Source organism: Semicossyphus pulcher, unplaced genomic scaffold, assembly GCF_022749685.1.
Source record: "Semicossyphus pulcher isolate SPU_LCO1_2020_fin unplaced genomic scaffold, fSemPul1.0.p SCAF_19, whole genome shotgun sequence".
NCBI classification, from domain to species: Eukaryota; Metazoa; Chordata; class Actinopteri; order Labriformes; family Labridae; genus Semicossyphus; species Semicossyphus pulcher.
The window spans coordinates 12954299-12973345 of NW_027211692.1; the positions used below are offsets into that span (position 1 = coordinate 12954299).

The window sequence follows — 19047 nt, forward strand, 5'->3', positions numbered from 1 at the left end:
AATGCTCCTGTGGTGTTGGTTGGTTTTGAAGACACCTGTAGAAAACCATCCCCGGAGAAGCTGAGGAGGAACTAAATATTGATTTCCACTTAAAGATGTGAACATATTGATTGAAAAGACAAAAACTGCAAGCTCTAGAAATTAAGAGGAACGGTGTAATAAAAGCTTTAAGGTGTTTGGTGAGCGTATCAGAGAGTGCGTTAACCGAGGAGGGCGGGGTCAGGGTCGTAGGAGCGGGGCGGGCGGTGCCTACAGTCGCCCATGCCCCTTTTGCCCTCCGCTGGCTGCGGGGGAAGAAGCGTGAACTTGAACGCAGCCTTCATAGCTCAGTGCGAGTCCAGGCAGAGGCCAGCAGACACTCTTATCAGTCCGTCCCCGCGCGTTCGGGTTTCGGTCAACTTATCGGTGAAGCAGCAGCCGGACGGGTCCTGGTTTTTGCACGCGGGGGGTTTTAATCTTTGCTGTTTGGGACCCGCTCGACGCGATGTCCAGGCGCAAACTTGGAAGCAGACCGCAGCACCTGAGTGCAATTCAAGGTAAGCAGGAGGGAGCAGCGAGGTGTGGGCACGAGGTGGGGGACTGATGTGTTGTTTTAGGTGAAACTTAATCAATTCAGGTCACAGTTTTGTTTTGTCACTCGAGCGCATGGTATGGATGCGCGCTTGCACCGGTTATCAAATGATGGATGTTAATTTAATTCTCATAAAACACCTCCAAAGCTGTTTTTAAAGTATCTTTCTTTACACACTGACCCCATTGAAACTGACATTGATGTGTTTTAATTGCTGAAGCGGACTTTATTGTTAAATATTTGAATAAGGGATGGTAATTTTCTTGTTATGTTTGTCCTGATGTGTTGCTGCTGTTCATAGAGGACGGACCGGTTTACTGGCACGCTGCTGCTTTCACAGGCTACAGGTCCGAACATGATGATTAATATATCCAGGTTAGACTATGATCAAGTTTCTCTGACGGTCTCTGGTTTGTCTGAGACACAAGATACCAGGTCCACTCTGCTCAGAGTTATGAGTTTTATTAATATTTGAACTATTAGCCTAATTATTGTCCTCAGTTTAAAAGTTGACATTTTTCACTCATTCAAACTCTTCAAGATAAACATTCAGCTCACAGAGACACGTTAGCTGTTTTACGGTAAATAAGGGCGAAACTTGACGCCATTTATGTTTTACAGTTTTTACTGAAGACCAGTGGTGCGTGTCTGCTGTGACCACAGGCCCTGACTCAACTCTGTATGTGTGTGTGCGTGTGCGTGTGTGTGTGTGTGACCGCGCCTTGCAAGTCTGCACAAACAGCGCGGCCCTGAAACAGGAAAGGTGACATTTTTTCAGAAACAACTGGCGAGATCCGACTTCAGACTGTACTGTCTGTACCTGTCCTGTGTGTGAGCTGGCCTAGTCCAGGCATCAAGGTGTGCCCGTGACCGAGTTGAGCAATAACCCACTGACCCTCCCTCCTCCTCCTCCTTCTCCTTGCTTCCTTTACCTGGGAGACTTTAAGAAAGGAGCTTTAAAGTTGTGTCCACTTCTTTTACAAGTCTCCTTAGTGCTTGTGCCCCTGTCAGGTTGAATCAGATGTAGGCTGAAAACACACGCACGGTTTCTCTTATCTCAAACACCTTCAGTCATTCTCTTTCTTTATTGCAATCCACTTCCTGTTGAGAAACTCCCACCGCCTGTGACTGGCAGGGCAAGTTGTCCTGTGAGTAAAAGGTGAAAGACTCAGTCACAATGTGGAGGTTGTAAATCACTCATTTCACTTGTCAACACATGCGGGTTAGAGCATTAATGAGGGGTTGATGTTGCTGCTGATGTGGACAGTCAGGCTGCTGTTGTGTCTCTCTCCGCAGCCTCAGACGGAGCGAGCAGATCTGTTCTGGGTCGGTTAAAGGAAGTGGTCAGTGTTGGCTGAGCAGATTGGCCTCGTTGCTGTCGAGCTTACAACTGAAACTAGCACTTTCAATCAACACGCCTGTTTGTTGTTTCACCGGCTGAGGTCTAACGGTTCTTGTTGTGCCGCTTTGGGTTGTGTGTTTGCAAGAGCATGGTCCAGAGCAGAAATTAAACTGGGGCAGTTGCGAGAGGAAGTGTGGACCAGCACCAGTTCATGTCATGATTCTTTGGTTTAGTGTTGATTTGTCTCTGTGTGTTTTGGAGATGTGGCTTGTGTAAAAGTGATTTCTGCCTCCTGAAGATCTGCTGCAAGTGAAAATGCTTCAGAGTCTTATACCCACAGAGTGTTCAAGAGTTCAAATGTCTCGCCTGATTGACCAACAGTCAGAAACGTAAAGATATTCTGTTTACACTCACAGGAGAGACTAAAAAACTTGAAACCTTTGCATGAATGTCTTAATCAATAAATGTATTGTCTATTTACAAACCAATCATTTGCCTTATTGTTGCAGCTTTATTAAAACATTCTTTACTAAAGTAAAACAGCCTTCATACCCAGTGTAATGAACTTCTGTGCGTCTGTGTCAACTGATGACCCCGTCCCGTCCTTTTACATGTATCAAATTTAAAATGTCATCTCACTAATCAAACTTTCCGTCATGTTTCTCAGATGTCACTGACATGGCGGATGGCACCAGCACCTCAGGCGACCAGCCTCCTCCTCCACCTCCTCCTCCACAGGTCCGAGCTCCTGACGAAGGCCGCGACCTCCTGACCTGCGGACAGTGCAGCCGGGCCTTCCCCCTCGCTCACATCCTGGCCTTCATCCAGCACAAACAGGGAGGCTGCCGCTCCCGAAACCACGCCCCCAACGCCAGCGCGACGCCCCCCTCACCTGCCAACAGAACCCAGCAGCGCGTCGCCAACGCCGAGCTGGGGCCGGGCTTCATCGAGCTGAGGAGAGGGGCGTCCAGAGAGCGGGGCTGGGGGGAGGAGCCCGGCGTGAGGGTGAAGGCGGAGCAAAGCAGAGCAGGTAAGGGAAGGGGCAGAAAAAAAGATGGCAGGCTGTTAATTAGTGACTCTGTTTTTTGTTTTGTTTTATTTTTTCTCTCAACCGCCCCCTCTTCATTTAACAACCTGTCCCCTCCCTCCCTCTCGAGTCCAGCTCATTAGCTAGCCGTTGCCATTAGCAGACCTGCGTGAGTTAGTGACGCGCAAGCTAATTGTGTGGAAAGGATAGGCGTCAGGAGCGTTCAGAGGGCATCTGAGGGTCCCTGAGGGCTCAAGCACTGAGCAACTGAGCTCCAGGGCTCATCCACTGTCAGTCTCTGAGGTGGAGCGGACAGGTAAACAAGTTGTCCACATCCTGGACAAAAGAGGCTGAAACCACGTACTCTAAAAACAAGCTCCAGGGCAGCGGCGTTTTTAGCAGTTATAAGACAATCCTGCTCCTTTTGGAGACACGTTTGATGTCTGTGTTGCACTTGAGTATGAAATGGTCAGAGCGATGGATGTGAGGCGGTTTCGTGCAGCTCTCCTCGCTGTCATGACACCGTTAAGGAGGACGTTGCATCATGTGCAGCTCCTCCGCCATCTCCCACATGTTCTGCCCCGGGCCGAGCCACCTGAGCTCCTGGGAATCTCCTCCTTCCTCATCACTTTTTCTTCATCCTTTGCACCTTGTTCTTCCTCTTATTGTCAGATTTTCTGCGCCTCAAGCCAGTCTTCTTAAAGAGTATCAAACATTAGCACTGATTCACCTTTTTTTCTTCACACCTTTTTTTTTTTTAGAGAATCAGTAATTCCTGAATTCTCACTTAAATCCTTTAGAAAAAATCTTGTCCAGTGTATTTGAGATGTAGGAGAGTCATTTCATTTTTCCAGCACCGCTCAGATGCATTTGAAGGTCACGCTGTAGATGGACGGAGCATCTCGCTCCACACTCATAGCAGGCACGCATGCTCCTTTGCATATTTTGAAACCCTCTGTCATGTACACACACGTTAGCAGTTCCTTCCTCTGTGTAACGCTCGGGGGACTGGTGCACGCGCCGTTTCCGTTTGTCCACAACCTCTTTTTTTTTTTTTCTGTTTTTTTTTTTCTGTTTTTCATCTCTCGCTTACAGATACGTTTGGTAATTTCACATCTGAGGGTTATACAACAAACGGAAACACGTGCACGAGGGCAAAGGGGGAAAGCGTGTGAATAATGCACGAGTGGATAAGTTTGGATTAAAGTTTTATCAGCAAATGTAGGCTGCATAATTGTATTAAACTCCGCTTTTATCTCAGCTCAGATTTTACACTTTGTGACGTTAAGTTCTCGCATGTTAAAGCGGCAAAGTACGGTTGTTTTTGTGACTAATAGGAAGTCTTGTTTGACTGTCTTGGCGAGCTGTTCGATGGGAGGGAAACTGAGCATCTGAAAGCTTGTGAGATGACTGAAAGTGAAAGAGCAGTTATCCCACAGCAGACAGGCCCTGCGTCTATTTTCTGTATCCGAGGACGGAGGAGGGAAGGGGGTAGGAAGAGGGAGCGGGGTGGATTACTGAAGAGCCGCGTGCATCTGTCTCATTCCTTTTTATTTATTCTCCTTGTTTGTTTTTTTTCCTCATCTCCAACACCCCCCTCCCCTCCCCTCCTCCTCCTCCTCCTCGTGCTTATTTCTTCCCCCCATCTTCAACACACTTTCGCTTTGCCCTCTTTCAATTTCTCGCCCCCCCTCCCCTCCCTCCCTCCTCCTCCTCCTCGTCCTCCTCTCTTTTCTCCTCCCTCTGCCTCCCGAGGGAAAAGAGATTCTGCCTGCTGCTCGTTAGTGCTCCCAGCCAATCTGCATTTTTAATTAGTAGTTATTGCTTCTGCTTAATATTCAAGTGCTACCCCGGGCCAAATGGGAATCCTTACAAAAAAAAAAAAGAAGCGAGGAGAGAGAGAAGGAGAGAGAAACCGGCTGGGTATTGTGTTTCACTCCAGGACCCCGAGACAAAAGCCCCCCCCTCAGGGAAAGATTTGGAAGGTTTTGGGGGGTGTAGGGGTGAGGAAGAAGAGCCGGGGTTGGAGGATGGGTCTCAAGTACAATCCAAAGGGGGTGACATATTTTTCCTGGTGTCTCCTGGCCCCCCGTACTACATTATAATCTTTTTATCTCATTTTCTTTTTATCTCCTGAGCCCTGACCTACCTATCTCTCTCTCTCTCTCCTCTCCCTCCTTTTTCTCCTGCTCTCACTCTTCACCCTATTTTTAAAAAAAGAAGTATCTCAACTTCTCCTGGGTTTCTTTCCCCGGGCTAGGTTAAAGGACATGAACAGCGCAGCTCCTCTCGTCTCCAGACAGAGCGAGCGAGGGAGGGCGGGCGGGCGGGTTGAGGGAAAAGGGGAAAAAGAGAAAGAAACAGTTGCTCTCTTTTTCATCTTCACTCTCCTCCTTCCCCCCCTCCAGTAAAATACAGAAGGATTTGACTTGAGGAAACATGAAAGAGGCTTATACCAGAGTCGGCTTTGAACCTCTCCAAAAAAGAAGGAGAGAAAAAAAAAAGAACTGTTTTCCCCCTCAATTTGGGGATCTTCTCTCCAATTTTGATTTATGCAGAAAGGCCTCATTTGTCAAGCAGGCTGAGTCAGTGCTTCATTTGCATAAAGCGTTCGTTTGCTACGTTCTGCTAATTAGCAATTTGCAGCTTAATTGGAGAGAGGCTCTCGGTTTAGAAGACAAAGCTATCCACACATAAAAATATCTCCAGATGTACTTCTGTGTCGGCGCCCCATTTCTCTCCTCTGCTCTGGGTCGAACTTTTGACTTTTTATTTCAGACGCTTTTATGTAACTACTCTGTACGTTGTATGTGAAACCACAGATTACCATCACTCAAGCCTCTTTTCTACAGAGGGTTTTTTATTTATAGGTCCCGCTTGTTTTGGTTTTTAAAACCGCAAGTGTACTTTCCCTCCACCTATGTCATCGCTTTAATGCTATAGCTCCAGACATGTTTGACACCAAACCACAGACAGAGAAAGTTAGCGGCTAGCTTGTAAACAAAGTGCAGCGATTAGCAGCTACAGAAACAAACATTTTCCTCCTATAGGACTAAAAACAGCGATAAAAGAGAGTTAATACAAGACTCACATTTATTGTCTGGACAAAAACAACTCCAAATATCTATTAATGTTGCTTTGTATCTGCTGTAAATGCAAAAAGGCAACTGTTAGCTAACAAGTCTGATGTTAGCTAACAAGTCTGATGTTAGCTAACAGTTAGCCGTCATATGTTGTGTTCTCATTTCGTACATAACCCCAACAAACATTGTTTATCAAGTTTTCTTTTTTTGAATCAACCTCATGTGTTTAAATCAAGACATTTAAAAAGCTTTAAACATATTTTTACTGTGTTTTCCTTTCTGATGACGTTTTGTCCATCCCTGTCTTCCAGTGCTCGAGGAGCCCTCCTACTTCACCTGCCAGCAGTGTGAGGGCTTGTTTCCCTCTGCGTGGTCGCTCCTGCAGCACGCTCAGCACACGCACTCCTTCAGCATCTACCAGGAGGACGAGGAGGACGACACAGACATGAGAGGAGGTGGAGGAGGAAGACGAGGGCTCAAAGAGCACAAGCCGGTTGCAGCCACTCTGGACCCTCGCCACCTGAGCCAGGCCCTCGCCTCCGCCTTCCAGCCCTCCGCCCTGCGCCTCAGCCGCTCCCGTCAGACACACACCACCTCCAGCACCACCTCCTCCTCCAACCCACAGGCTCTGAACTTTTCAGTGCGGCTCAGGGAGCTCGCCGAGGGGAACAACAACACCACCGGCAGCTCGCCCGTAGGCCTGATGCTGTCTCCATCCTCCTCTCCACCTGCAGCTTCTCCCTTTCCTCAGACTAGCGCCCTCCAGGCCGACTTCCACTGCGAGCAGTGCGACCAGAACTTCCACTCCCAGCGCGCCCTCTCCACCCACCGCCGGACTCACGCCTGCGACAGGCCCTACCACTGCGGCGTGTGCGGGCAGGCCTTCGCGCAGAGCGGCCATCTGGCACGTCACATACGCAGCCATCACAGAGAGGCCGGAGGCGGAGGAAGTGGGTACGAGTCTGTGGAGATGATGGTGATGGAGGAGGATGCAGGGAGGAGAGGGAGGTTTCCAATGCAAGCAGCTGGAGTGATGGGGAAGGTTGGAGCAGACGTGAGAGCTCAGGGCCCCTCCGAGCTGGACCTGACCCTGCCCAAACACCCGTCCATTGCCTCAGGGCTGATGGTGCTGACCTCGCAGGTCAGACCGCCAGACAGGGAGCTGCTGAGGCTGTACCGCCAGAGAGAGGGCGGAGAGGGAGGGGAGGAGGAGGTGGAGGGGCAGGGGGAGCCTCAGCACACCTCACCATGCGCCAGCCCCTCCGAGGGCTCACTGGAGAGCGGTGAGACGGGGGGCAGCGGTGAAAGCGGCATCGCGAGTGGAAACTGTACGCCCAAACGTCCTGAGATGGGCGACAGAGTGCGAGGAGTCGCAGAGTGGGAAAACGAAGGAGGAGAGATGATGGAGAGGGAGAAGGAGTGGAGCTCAGCTAAAGTGAGTGAGGCCGTGCAGGAGTGGCAGAGGGAGAACGAGCGGAGGAGCGGAGGAGGAGTTGGAGGAAACATCAGCAGCACGCCTGCTGGTTCAGCAGGTAGGAAGAAGAAAGACGAAGCGTGCGAGTACTGCGGTAAACAGTTCAGAAACAGCAGCAACCTGACGGTGCACCGCCGCAGCCACACGGGCGAACGTCCCTACCGCTGCGGCCTCTGCAACTACGCCTGCGCTCAGAGCTCAAAGCTAACACGCCACATGAAGACCCACGGCACCCAGGGTGCTAAGGCGTCCTTTCTGTGCCAGCTGTGCTCCGTACCCTTCACCGTGTACGCCACTCTGGAGAAACACCTGAAGAAAGTTCACGGCCTGAGCCACGCCAGCGTCGGAGCGTATGCACAGGCCAGTGCCGCGGACACTCTGGCCGCTATAAAAGCTGAAGAAGCAGCACCAGTGGTGGTGAAAATGGAGGAGGATGAAGCCAGTCTGGATCAAATAGAGATGGAGAGCAAAATGCAGAGTGATGTGGCGAAAAGCATGGAAGTGGAGGAGGGGCAAAGCCGAGAAGAATATGTGGAGAACTGCGGGAGTCCAGCCGTGGTGGGTGATCTCCCACCTGAGAGCAGCGCAGAAGCTAGCTTAGCTTTGAGTTCTGCGCCATGAGAGCTACTCTTAATCACTAACTGACATTAAAAAAGCACTGTATAGGATTTAAGTCAGCCCACTCAGATAAAAAGAACTCATCCCATCATTGAACTGACAGTCACGTCACACTGGAATCTACTTTGAAGACGGAGCTGCGGCAGTTTAGAAAGCAGCAGGCAGCCCTTCGTCCTCCCCGTCCTCCCTGCCAGCACCGAGGCACACAGCAGCCATGTTTTCATGATTGTATGCAAAGCTGCTGGCTGAAACCAAGTGCCTACAGTTTCTCTAGACCACAGAGCAAAAAAACAAGGCCGTGACATTCAGCAGGGAGATTACCAGAGCTCTCGAACAGGAAGCGAACCACCACAGTCCACACCGACACAGGAAACTGATCACCATGTTGCAGCGCAGGATGCAAAAGACGAGTGATTTATCTCTCTGGTGACCCACTGGACAGGTGGAGGCAGACATTAACCGTCAGATAATATAAAGAAGGGAATATATTGAATCAAAAAAAGCAATGTTAATATATTTTCAGAGAGAGGGGTCACAGTGTGCTACCGACTGTAGCTTGTTTTTCTTCGTGAAGACCTTTTAAAGACTAAAGCTGTTTGAACAGACGCAGGCAGGGAAATGAATCCAAACACTGTCTGCCTGCAGTTTCTCACACTCCTCTTTTTAAAGGCGCTTGGCTGTCACAACACTTGTCACTTAATGTTTACAGGGCTCCCAGGGCCCGGCGAGGTTGTGCTCCTGACTTTGTTACAGTATGTGTGAATGATTCTCTCTCTTCTTTTCTAGTTTTATAAATGTGAATAAGGAGACTTTAAAGTCTCGTCTACTGATGTTTTTTTCCATGATTAGTTTCTATGCATAAAAAAACATGCAATTTTATCTACACGTGAAACGGGTGTGTATTATTTTCCTCTATTTGTATCTATTATTGTGATGGTAACTTCTCTCTCTCATTGTTTACATTTGTAAAGTGCCGGCCTGCTTGAAGCTCGTGCATGTTTTCGCAGCCAAACAGTTTTTTCGTTTCCTGTGTTTGAATTATTCCTAATTTATGGATGCTGCATGTTTGTGAAAAAGTCTGTTCCACTGCTAAACTACAGGGTTTATTGATGGAGATTTGTGAGGGGGGCCGCCACGCGAGCACTTGGGCGAGTGAGTCTGTAAGGTGTGCGTGTGTGTGTGAATGTTTGTGTGTAGATACAGGGAAAACATCCTCAGGTGACACTTCTACTCGAACGCCGTGCCCTGTCGTCTCGTGTCCGCAGCGTGACTCGGCTTGTGATCGCCTTGTCGTGTAATCTGATCATTTAAAACAGGACGAAGCTGTCGAGTAGAGTGCCCCCGACTTTTTTTGTGACTACTGTGATGACTTTGTGTTACCATATCACGTCAGGGAAAACAAATTGTTGCGTGTGCTTGGTAATGAATGACTATGAATGCGTGCAGTGTAACTGTTCAGGGATAATATTTTGTACATAGATTCTTGCTGTCGCTATACTTGTTGTTATTATTATTAATATAACTGCTCCACTTTTCCTAGCATCGTCTCCTCTACGCTAAACACTGGCTGTTGTGAAGCTATGCCGCTCTGCTGTCTTTGTAAACTTGACACCAGTTTGTAATTGAGCCTCAATAAAGAGTTGAGGTGAAATATTTTGTATTGAGTCTTTTATTCCCTCCCTTCCTGCTTTTTAATTCTTATTCTGGTACTCACAACAAAGAAACTATTTTAAAGCGCCTTTTCTCGCCATGTTGTCTTAGTCAGTGCGGGTCGTTTCTCTGAGGACCACAGTCAGCGTTGACTTATTAATTTTTAATGTGAGTGTTTGGATTGGGGACCCTCACTCCTTGTTTACATCCTTGTGATGTTTCGGCTTTTGTCTGGAAACACTGTAATGTAATTCAAGCGGGGCGTGTGTGTGTGTGTGTGCAACTTTGTGTAGTAATCTGCATGTGTGTGCGTGTAGGTGTAGCTGAGTTGGTGTCAGTCATCCTGCAGGCTGTGAGATGGGTGCAGCGAGCTGTGATGGGACACGGGCAGCAAAGGTTTCTCAGGATGCAAAATTTAAAGGGCGGGGGGGGGTAGTTTGGTTATTGTTTGTGGGCATGTTAGGAGGCAGAGAGGTGGGTGGGGAGTGTCAAGGGGTTGGGATAATTGCTGACTCCATTTTTAAGGGTATAAAAACCTCCGCACCAGCATCTCTGGCCTTAACCCCACCCCCCAATGAAAATGATGTTCTATGATCCCTCTAGCTCATTAACAGCAGGTCTTTTAATGAGCTTTCAACAGGGTGGGGGCTGGGTAGATGAAGAGGAGGAGTGGGGCAGGATGATGGAGGGCGAGTGGGGGGGTTATTGCACCAGATGCACGCACGCCCACTCCCACCAATTACCATTGTGTTATAGAGAATAAGGAGGAAGTGAAGACCGAAGCCCCCTCGGACCCAGATGAGTCAGTTTGTCCGTTTCTCTCCACAGAGACAACAAGGAGGGGAGGACAGTGCAGGTGACAGTCCTCCGTCTCTCCCTCCGGTAAACTCTGCCCTTCTTGTCTGTTGGGCGCCACAGCAGGCGCCATTTGGTGCTCGTATAGACCCAATTATGTAAGGTAAGGTGATACACAGCAGAACACAGCACAGTAGCCCCTACAGCAAGTGGATATCTTTTCCACGTCCCCAAGTGCCCTTTGTCTCCCTGCAGTCCACACCTCTCTGAGGCGCTGTCAAACCCCACACAGGCCCGTGTCAGCTCCCACGGCAGCCAATCACAGCAGGGAGAGTTCATAATGGCTGCCAATAAACACTGCGTGTGTTTTCTGACCAGTCACTGCCCCTGGGCGGTGGTAACGTGGACTTTGAGATCTAATAGTTGTGTCTCAGGTCCACAGAGAAAGCTTTTGTTGGTCTGAAAGTAGGGTGAGGTAGCTGCAGGACAGAGATACAACACACAGTTGAGAATCTTAATATGCTTTCAAAACTTTTGCTGAACACTTGTTACCTCTGTAACAGGAAGATATCGTGATGTAAGGAGAAGCATATGTGTTTTCTGTTATCGTATATTTTGAAACAGTTTGTATTTTAGCGTCTAAAGGGTTACATTACTGAATTTATTTGACTCTTTGTGAAGTAAAAGAACACTTAGTGCCCATATCTGCTCGTCCATATCCCGAGGGCCGTAACCAGGATGTTAGAAGAACTGTTGGCATGTATATTTATGTACAGTCCTTCTCCAGCTAAAGGATTTAGTTCTGATGGTAAAATTATCAATCTGAAAATGAGGACATTTACACCTCTAGATTATTAAACACCCAAATTCGCAGAAAAAAAACACAGTTGAAGACCTCAGTGCCTCAATGGTAGAACTGCCAAACATCATACCAGAAATGTTAACCAAATAACAAATATGTAGTTATTATGCAGAAATATTGTCATTTTTCTGAGCTAGTTCTATTTTCTTCATCTCGAGAATCTATCTTAAAACAAAACATTTAGGTTATCCTTTAGAATAGAATAGATCAACCTTTATTGATCCAACAATGGGGACATTTTTAGTGTTACAACCCAGCAAATAGAAAAGAGGAGAAGCACATACTACCAACAGAACTTACAAAACTGCAGGATAAACGGTGAAACTAAGGGCATCAAAGAACAATAGAACACATGTTGGATGAAAACCTTGTTAAGCTTTAAGATCTACACTTCACTCAGATCCAATGGTTGTAGCAACATATAGACTAAGTGGTACTTTAAGATAAAAGAAGGAAATAAGGTAATCCAAGTATATTATATCTGAGATTGGGAAAGCATTTAAAGATCTTTAAAGAAGCCCTGTTGTGAATTTATGAAACTATAGTAGGAGATCAGCTAAATCGGTGAGTTCGCTTCTACTGTAGTATAGAAATCTGTATCCACTGTCTGGTTGTCCTACAAAGTAACAATTAAATATCTTCATCTGTATAGACATGACATCACTTACAATTATTATCCATCCAAGGGAAAGCAGATAAAAGAAAAACAGAGGACCCAGAACAGAACCCTGTGGAACACCACATATCCAGGGATTCAGATGAAAACTCACGGTAAACTGAGAACCTCCTATAAGACAAATCTAGAGATAACAACTCACTGTTCAACTTTGTTTAATATGGTGTCAAAAAACAGATCCAACGCATTAACCTGCATCTTTTTCAAACCTCAAAATGAAGGGCAAACTGAGCCAATGAACAGCCAGACGATAGTGTTTATAGAGACGAAGTGCAGTTTTGTGGCAGTAATGGCACAATCACAAATTCAGATTAAAGTTAAGATGATTAGCTCCAAAAATGCTCACAACAAAGGGAATGTATGAGCTTGGTGTTTGCTTTCCTGTAGGGCAGGCCTGTGGGCATGAGAGGCTCTCACTTATGTATGAGAAGATTGTGCTTTATCATGGAAAAAGCCAATTAACTGAGTTTTTAATTACATTTCTCATGGTGTACTATCTGAAGCCTCCAATCATCTCTGCAGTCCCTGTCCTGTTGTGCTCGTCCTCCCCAGGATAGTGGAGGAGGCTGAGGATTAAATCATCAGCAGGGCAGACTGAGACGGGGATAACAAGAAAGAGAAAGATGCATTTGGGAGTGATCACACAAACCGCAGGACTCCCTCTCTGCTCTTTATCCTCGCACAGTTCCCACAATCCCCACCTTCTCTCGCCCATCCCTCCTCCCGCAAAGACCGCGGAGTGAAACCTGAACCCTGGAATTACACCCGCTTCACCTCTCTCCCCTCACACGCCCCTCACCCTCCCAACCTCCTAACCTCGAACAGTGAGAGTGTGAGAGGACGGGGCGAGAGGCAACACAGTCCCTGGCAGCCATCCGTCAATCCAGTGCCTCTCATTTGGCCATTCAACACCTTCAGATAATGAGAGGAGGGAAAGACAAGGAGAGTTCATTCTTCTTGGGGCTTATATAATGTCACTGATCACCGAGGAACAGCTCTATGGGAGGAGTGTCACTTCAGTTTAGGCTGTGTATGAGGAAGTACTGATGTGACCAGAGACAGATTGATTTAAAAACAAAAGGAGGAAGTTTATGGATTTCTCTTTTTTTCACAGGGTCAGACAAAATGTTACATCAAACAGGCAGAAAAAGTTGCCTGAATGATGTTGAAAATACATTTCAAAACTCACAGAAAAAATGCTCTTTTCTGAGTGAAGGCCGTGGGATCATTTTCATCCAGGGGATCATATGAGGTTGTTAATAGATTGCAAAGACAGGGTGCGGCTGGCAGACAGAAAAACATGCACCCATACATGCACCCATACAAACCTATTAAGAGTAAAGTGAGTCACTCATAAAGCAACGCATACACCTGCTGGGCTACAAAATCCACAATCTACAATCTGTTTTTAAAAATCATCAATCATTATGTTCAATCAAATATTATATGTTATACGATATGGTACGATATAAAAGGATGCAGATTCAGATTCAGAATACTTCATTAAAACCCAGAGGGCAATTCATTTTTACAATCTTACCCATTCATAAAAAGAATTAAAGAAGATATTATACCATACCTTAGATACCACACGACACAGCATGACACGATACCATATGATACAACACGATAAGATGTGATATGATACCATACGTTACGTTACGTTACGTTACGTTACGTTACGTTACGTTACGTTACGTTACTTTAGGCTGTTACGTTAGGCTGTTATGTTACGCTGTTACATTACACTGTTACGTTAGGCTGTTACGTTACGCTGTTAGGTTACGCTGTTAGGTTACGCTGTTACGTTACGCTGTTAGGTTACGCTGTTAGGTTACACTGTTACGTTGCGCTGTTACGTTAGGCTTTTACGTTAGGCTGTTATGTTGTGCTGTTACATTACAATACGCTGTTACATTGCGATACAATATGACGCAATTTGAAATGATACGATACAATATGATGCAATAGGATACAAGAGGTGATACATTATACATTATCGTTATTATACATTCGATACATTATGATTTAATATGTTATAGTACGATACAATATATATGGTACTATTCAATACGATGCGATTGGATATGATGCACTATGATAGGTAACAGTATGATACAATTCTATATGATATGATATAATATGATGGATATATACAATAAGATACAATGTAATGCACTGAAATGAAATATATGATGCATTAAAATATAATATGACACGATAAAATTGAATACCATGCAAATGTAATTGCTATGATCTGATACGACACGATACAACAAAATATGATGCGATGCAATATGGTGCAATATACATTACAATATGGTGCGATCGTAATTGCTTGCATTTTTACCTTACTGATGTTTGCACTGACAGGATTGCAACCAATTTCGTTGCACATGTACAGTGACAATAAAGAGATTCTGAGTCTGAATACTGAACAATATAGTACAATATTATGCAACGTGATAAAATACAATGTGACGCAAAAGGATAAAACATGATGTGAAACTTTACAATACTATCTTCCTGTGCTATACTTAGATACTTCACTTCACTACACAGGGACGGACTGACTGAATGCAGATGTATTTTTGAAGAGTTGGTGGGATAAACAAGCATCCTGCTGAGCTGTTGTAGCAGTTGGTGACCTGATGAAATGGTAAATGGTTCATACTTTACAACCTAAGCTCACATCCTTAAGGTAATATATCTGGTGGAACTTAATTGCTTAGTTCATCCATGTTTTGGTGTTTGAACTGGACATCTGAAATTGATTTTTGACTGGAATATAAAATGCAAGAATGGAGGTCAAAAATTATTATTAAGAAATGAAACACATGCTAGTTTAAACACTCTGACAGCCTGTTCCTCAAACATCTATTACTCTATTTCTCTTTCAGAAACACACACTCTGTTCCTGCTGCACCTGGTGACCCTCCTTTGGAACCTGACACAAACAAACCCACACTTATGCACATATACGGACACACACACACACACACACACACACACACACACACAGTCAGTTTTTCTTCTCGTCCGACCCAGAAACCTCCATAAATGCTTGAAAAACTGGATTTGACCATACAACCCCCTCCCCTCACACACACGAACACACACACACGAACACGCACACACACACACACACACAGCACTGGGGTCAGAGGTGCTGTCTGGGTTGCATGCATAGTGAGGTGAGGAGGTAGGCTTCAGGCCTGTGACAGGTGAAAATGCTTTCATGTGTTTGTCCCCTGCAGGCCTGAGGGCAGCTGAGCTGCAGCTTCTAACCGCCTCATCCAGACTCTCCACATGCAACAAATGTCCACTGTCACCTGCTTACATAACTATTTATGATTTACATAGATCGCACAACTTCCTTTGCTGTATACTGTGTTGCATTTGCATGACTATGTGTTTTCACATGAGCATGCTTGTTGTCAGCTGACAGATGTCCTATTATAATGAGCTTCGTACGATTCACATGTCAGAAGATATTTAGGCAGCTTTGAGCATTAATCACAAACAAAATCACAAAACATGTACACAAAAGCCTGGTTGCTGTAACCCCCCCTTTTTTTATTAACAAAGACTATAATAACGTGTATAACTTTCAAATATTACATCAAAACTGGTGATGAAAAACCAAGTGATTGTAATGGCGATGCAATACTAGGGATCTTTACTCAAGGACAAGTAGCTGTATGTCACTAAAATCACAAAATGATCATCAGCTAAATGCACTTAAAGTGTAAAAATTGACATTTAGTTTAGGATATATTGTGAGTAATGAGTCATATTTTACATGCTGATCATGTGTTCTGTGTCAAAAATATTAGCCTGCAAAGTATCTACAGCTAAATGTCACCTAGTCATAATCAAGGTTGAATGGAAGCATAAGGTACAAAAATGGAAATACTAGGTGTTCAAGTAAATGTTGGCTACTTTCCAAATGTGTTAAGTTTCCATAAAAATTTCCAGCTAAAAGAGAAAAATATTACAATAAACTCAGCTTTAAGGGTTGTGAGAATTAAGAGTGTCAAGTGTTAAATTGATATGCTGTAAAAGTATGAATCAACACATGTAAAACTGCAGGAAAACAAGGAAATGCTGTTTTTCTTTAAACATTTGAAAACCAGCAGCCAGCAGGGATGCGTCCTGCATCATTGCGACTCATTTTCAAGATACGTTTAACCATGAATGATATAAAAACAAATAAAAACAGTCAGGCAGTATAGTAGATATAGCCTGTGACTGCCTCTGCAAGACTTATGTGAAAACTAGTGAGCAGGATCAGGCATCAGCTCTGAGTAACAACACAAGTCTAAGAGGTATAAAGAAGATGTATTGAAGCCTACATAGCAGGATTAGAGAGAAATTCACATTCACAAAAATACAGACTTGAAATATGATACAGAGTAGAAACACCATAAAATGTGAATTCATTAAAAAATTATTCCACAAAAGCAATCAGACAAACTAATCTAAATAGTTTTTGTATTGAATTTATAATCTAGTCGTTTTTCCTCCTGTTTCTTAGGTCTTATAAAGTCCCCTCTCTCCGTGTCGTCACCCTCTCAGTCCGGTGTGCTGTGTCTGAGTGATGCGGCAGAAAACCGACCGGGACAAAGCCGGTTAACCAGAGAGAGAAAGAGAGAGAGAGAGAGAGGGGCCCAGCGAGAGAGGGAGAGAGAGAGAGAGTGCCGGGGTCGTGGGATCAGAGGAGGTCACCGAGGTGTGGGAGTGTCTGCTCGGCCCTCTGACCTTTGTCTCTGAGGCTTCCTCTAATCCCGTCCTCAAAGAGCAGACGGAGATAATGGAGAGCCATGAATGGAGGTAAATGGTGACCATTAGGCGGATCTGTGTCGCTATTCTTCCTGTTTATTTAGTCCTGGTCACTCTCACGTCTTCTGCGTAATCAGGCGTGTGATGGAGGGACGGCTGGAGAGGCCTGGAGAGAGGACGGCAGGACAACAACAGCGTGTTAGAGATGGATATCCACCTAAATGTAATGAATGAACATCACAAGAGGGGAGACAGAGGGAGGGGGGGGGGCTAATTTGTACGTCCACTTCAGATTATTTGAGTCCCGAGCAGAGTTCACAAGTGGTCCACGCAGAAGGAGGCTAGAGGGACCCTCAGAGAGCTGTTTGTTCAGTGGGTATCACAATAAGAGTCTATTACACCGGCACCATGCAGAAGACGTCACTCTCTAGACGTTCAGTCTTATATAGAAGCCCTCTTTTCTGCAGACACTACTTAAAAATCTATCATTAGGTTGGATTATTTTATATGCAGGGGAAGAAAAGAAAAAGAAAGCTGCACACGAAATCAACTTATTCAAGTGATGGAAAACATAAAAGTGTAAATAAGGCACCCTTTATGAAGTGTTTTAACAAATGGCTTCATTAATGGCAATAAATAAAGTACTAATGCTTTATACCTCGCACATAAGCATTCAATTAAAAAACGTTTGGGTTGCCAGCTTTTAAAATTTCTCTTGCTTATATCATTAATTGAGTCTTACTACTCTTATAAGCCACCAACTCTGCATTTATGAATGTTAAAAAGGTTATTTATCAAGGTTTAATTAGTTGTTAATATATTCTTATTTTGGTCGTTTGCAGCCCTTTAGACTTCTACTGGAGCTGTTTGAAAATAATACAAAGCTGTCCCTTTTCACAACCTGGCAACCATAAGTGTTCTCATTAATCGCTCATCGGTGATCTATCACGTACTTGTAAATGATTTATAGATAAAGCCTTTGATGACAACTGATAAGCCTTTATCAATTGTGCAAAAAATCCTATACAACGTGCAGGGTGCATGCAAAATGAAGATGAAACGTAATCTCAGCTACAGAGAGGAATCAGTGTCATATTTCTGTTGTACAGTGTCCTCTCCTGCACTCTTCCTCGGTTTCATTTAAAATAATGTAAAATGAACTTTTAGTCATTTCCCCTTCATATAACAGATAGTTTAAAGGTCAAAGGTCATGTTTTTTATTAATAAAGTAAATAAACATCATTATTAAACTGGTTCTATGACTTTCATAAATGTAGAAATGTAATGGTGAAAGCACCAATCATTTAAGATCCCAGCTGTTTTTCATTAATGTCGAGCTCATGCTGTATCTGGCATCTTAACAACAAAGAGCGTGTACGTGTAATGCTCAAGCTTTGCCCCTTTTTTTTAAATAAAATTGACACCCAAAAAGAAACCCAATAGCCTAACTGAATACAACTTTTAGTTAAATAAATAAATAAATAAAAAGCATGTCAACAATTGTTTTAGCTCATCTTTTTTTCTCTTCTGGAAATTGTGACTTGAGAGTAAGAAGACTGTTTAAAGAGATTTAAGTGGGTAAATAAAAACTCAACTTAAATATGAGATCGATTTATTATTTGACTTCTAACACAAGTTACAGGCAAACTTGCTGAAAAGTCACATTAAATCACTTTATCGGGCTTCCTCTATAGAAAACCAATAACACTGAGAATTCAAAGTGACATGAACCATGAACCATGAAGGCTAAGTTCCTTCAAAATAAAAGTATTTTTCTGCCCTCCACATCTTGCAGATGTATTTTATGTAATTGTATTTACCATCAGTCTAACACACTTGGAGTTAGCCCACAATTTATAAAGATGTCTCTCTCTTCACCACCTTATTTATCATCATCACGACCACAGTTGACAGTAAACCCTTTACACAGTAGGCCTATGTGTGGTCTGGTGTGTTACTGTGGAGTAGACTGACCCCTAGCGTCAGTTTGAGCGAACTGACAGTGGCCGCCTCTGATCTATGTACAGTATACTGCATATAAACAGCCTCCTATTCAACAGAACTATAACCTAAATAATTAAATAATTTGACTAACTAATACATTTCATTTTTTTCCCTTAAATAAAAAAATCAATTTTTGATACCTTTTATTGCGTCTATCATTTCC

At 44.5% G+C, this 19047-nt stretch overlaps 1 protein-coding gene across 1 annotated transcript; it reads left to right on the forward strand.

Annotated features, from left to right (window-relative positions):
• Window positions 1-295: 295 nt before the first annotated feature.
• znf296 (zinc finger protein 296) lies at window positions 296-9754 on the forward strand. Its single transcript, XM_069669146.1, has 3 exons — window positions 296-536; window positions 2581-2943; window positions 6335-9754. Exons 1-3 carry the CDS (start codon window positions 485-487, stop codon window positions 8116-8118), a joined length of 2199 nt encoding a protein of 732 aa, XP_069525247.1. The 5' UTR covers window positions 296-484; the 3' UTR covers window positions 8119-9754.
• Window positions 9755-19047: the final 9293 nt, after the last annotated feature.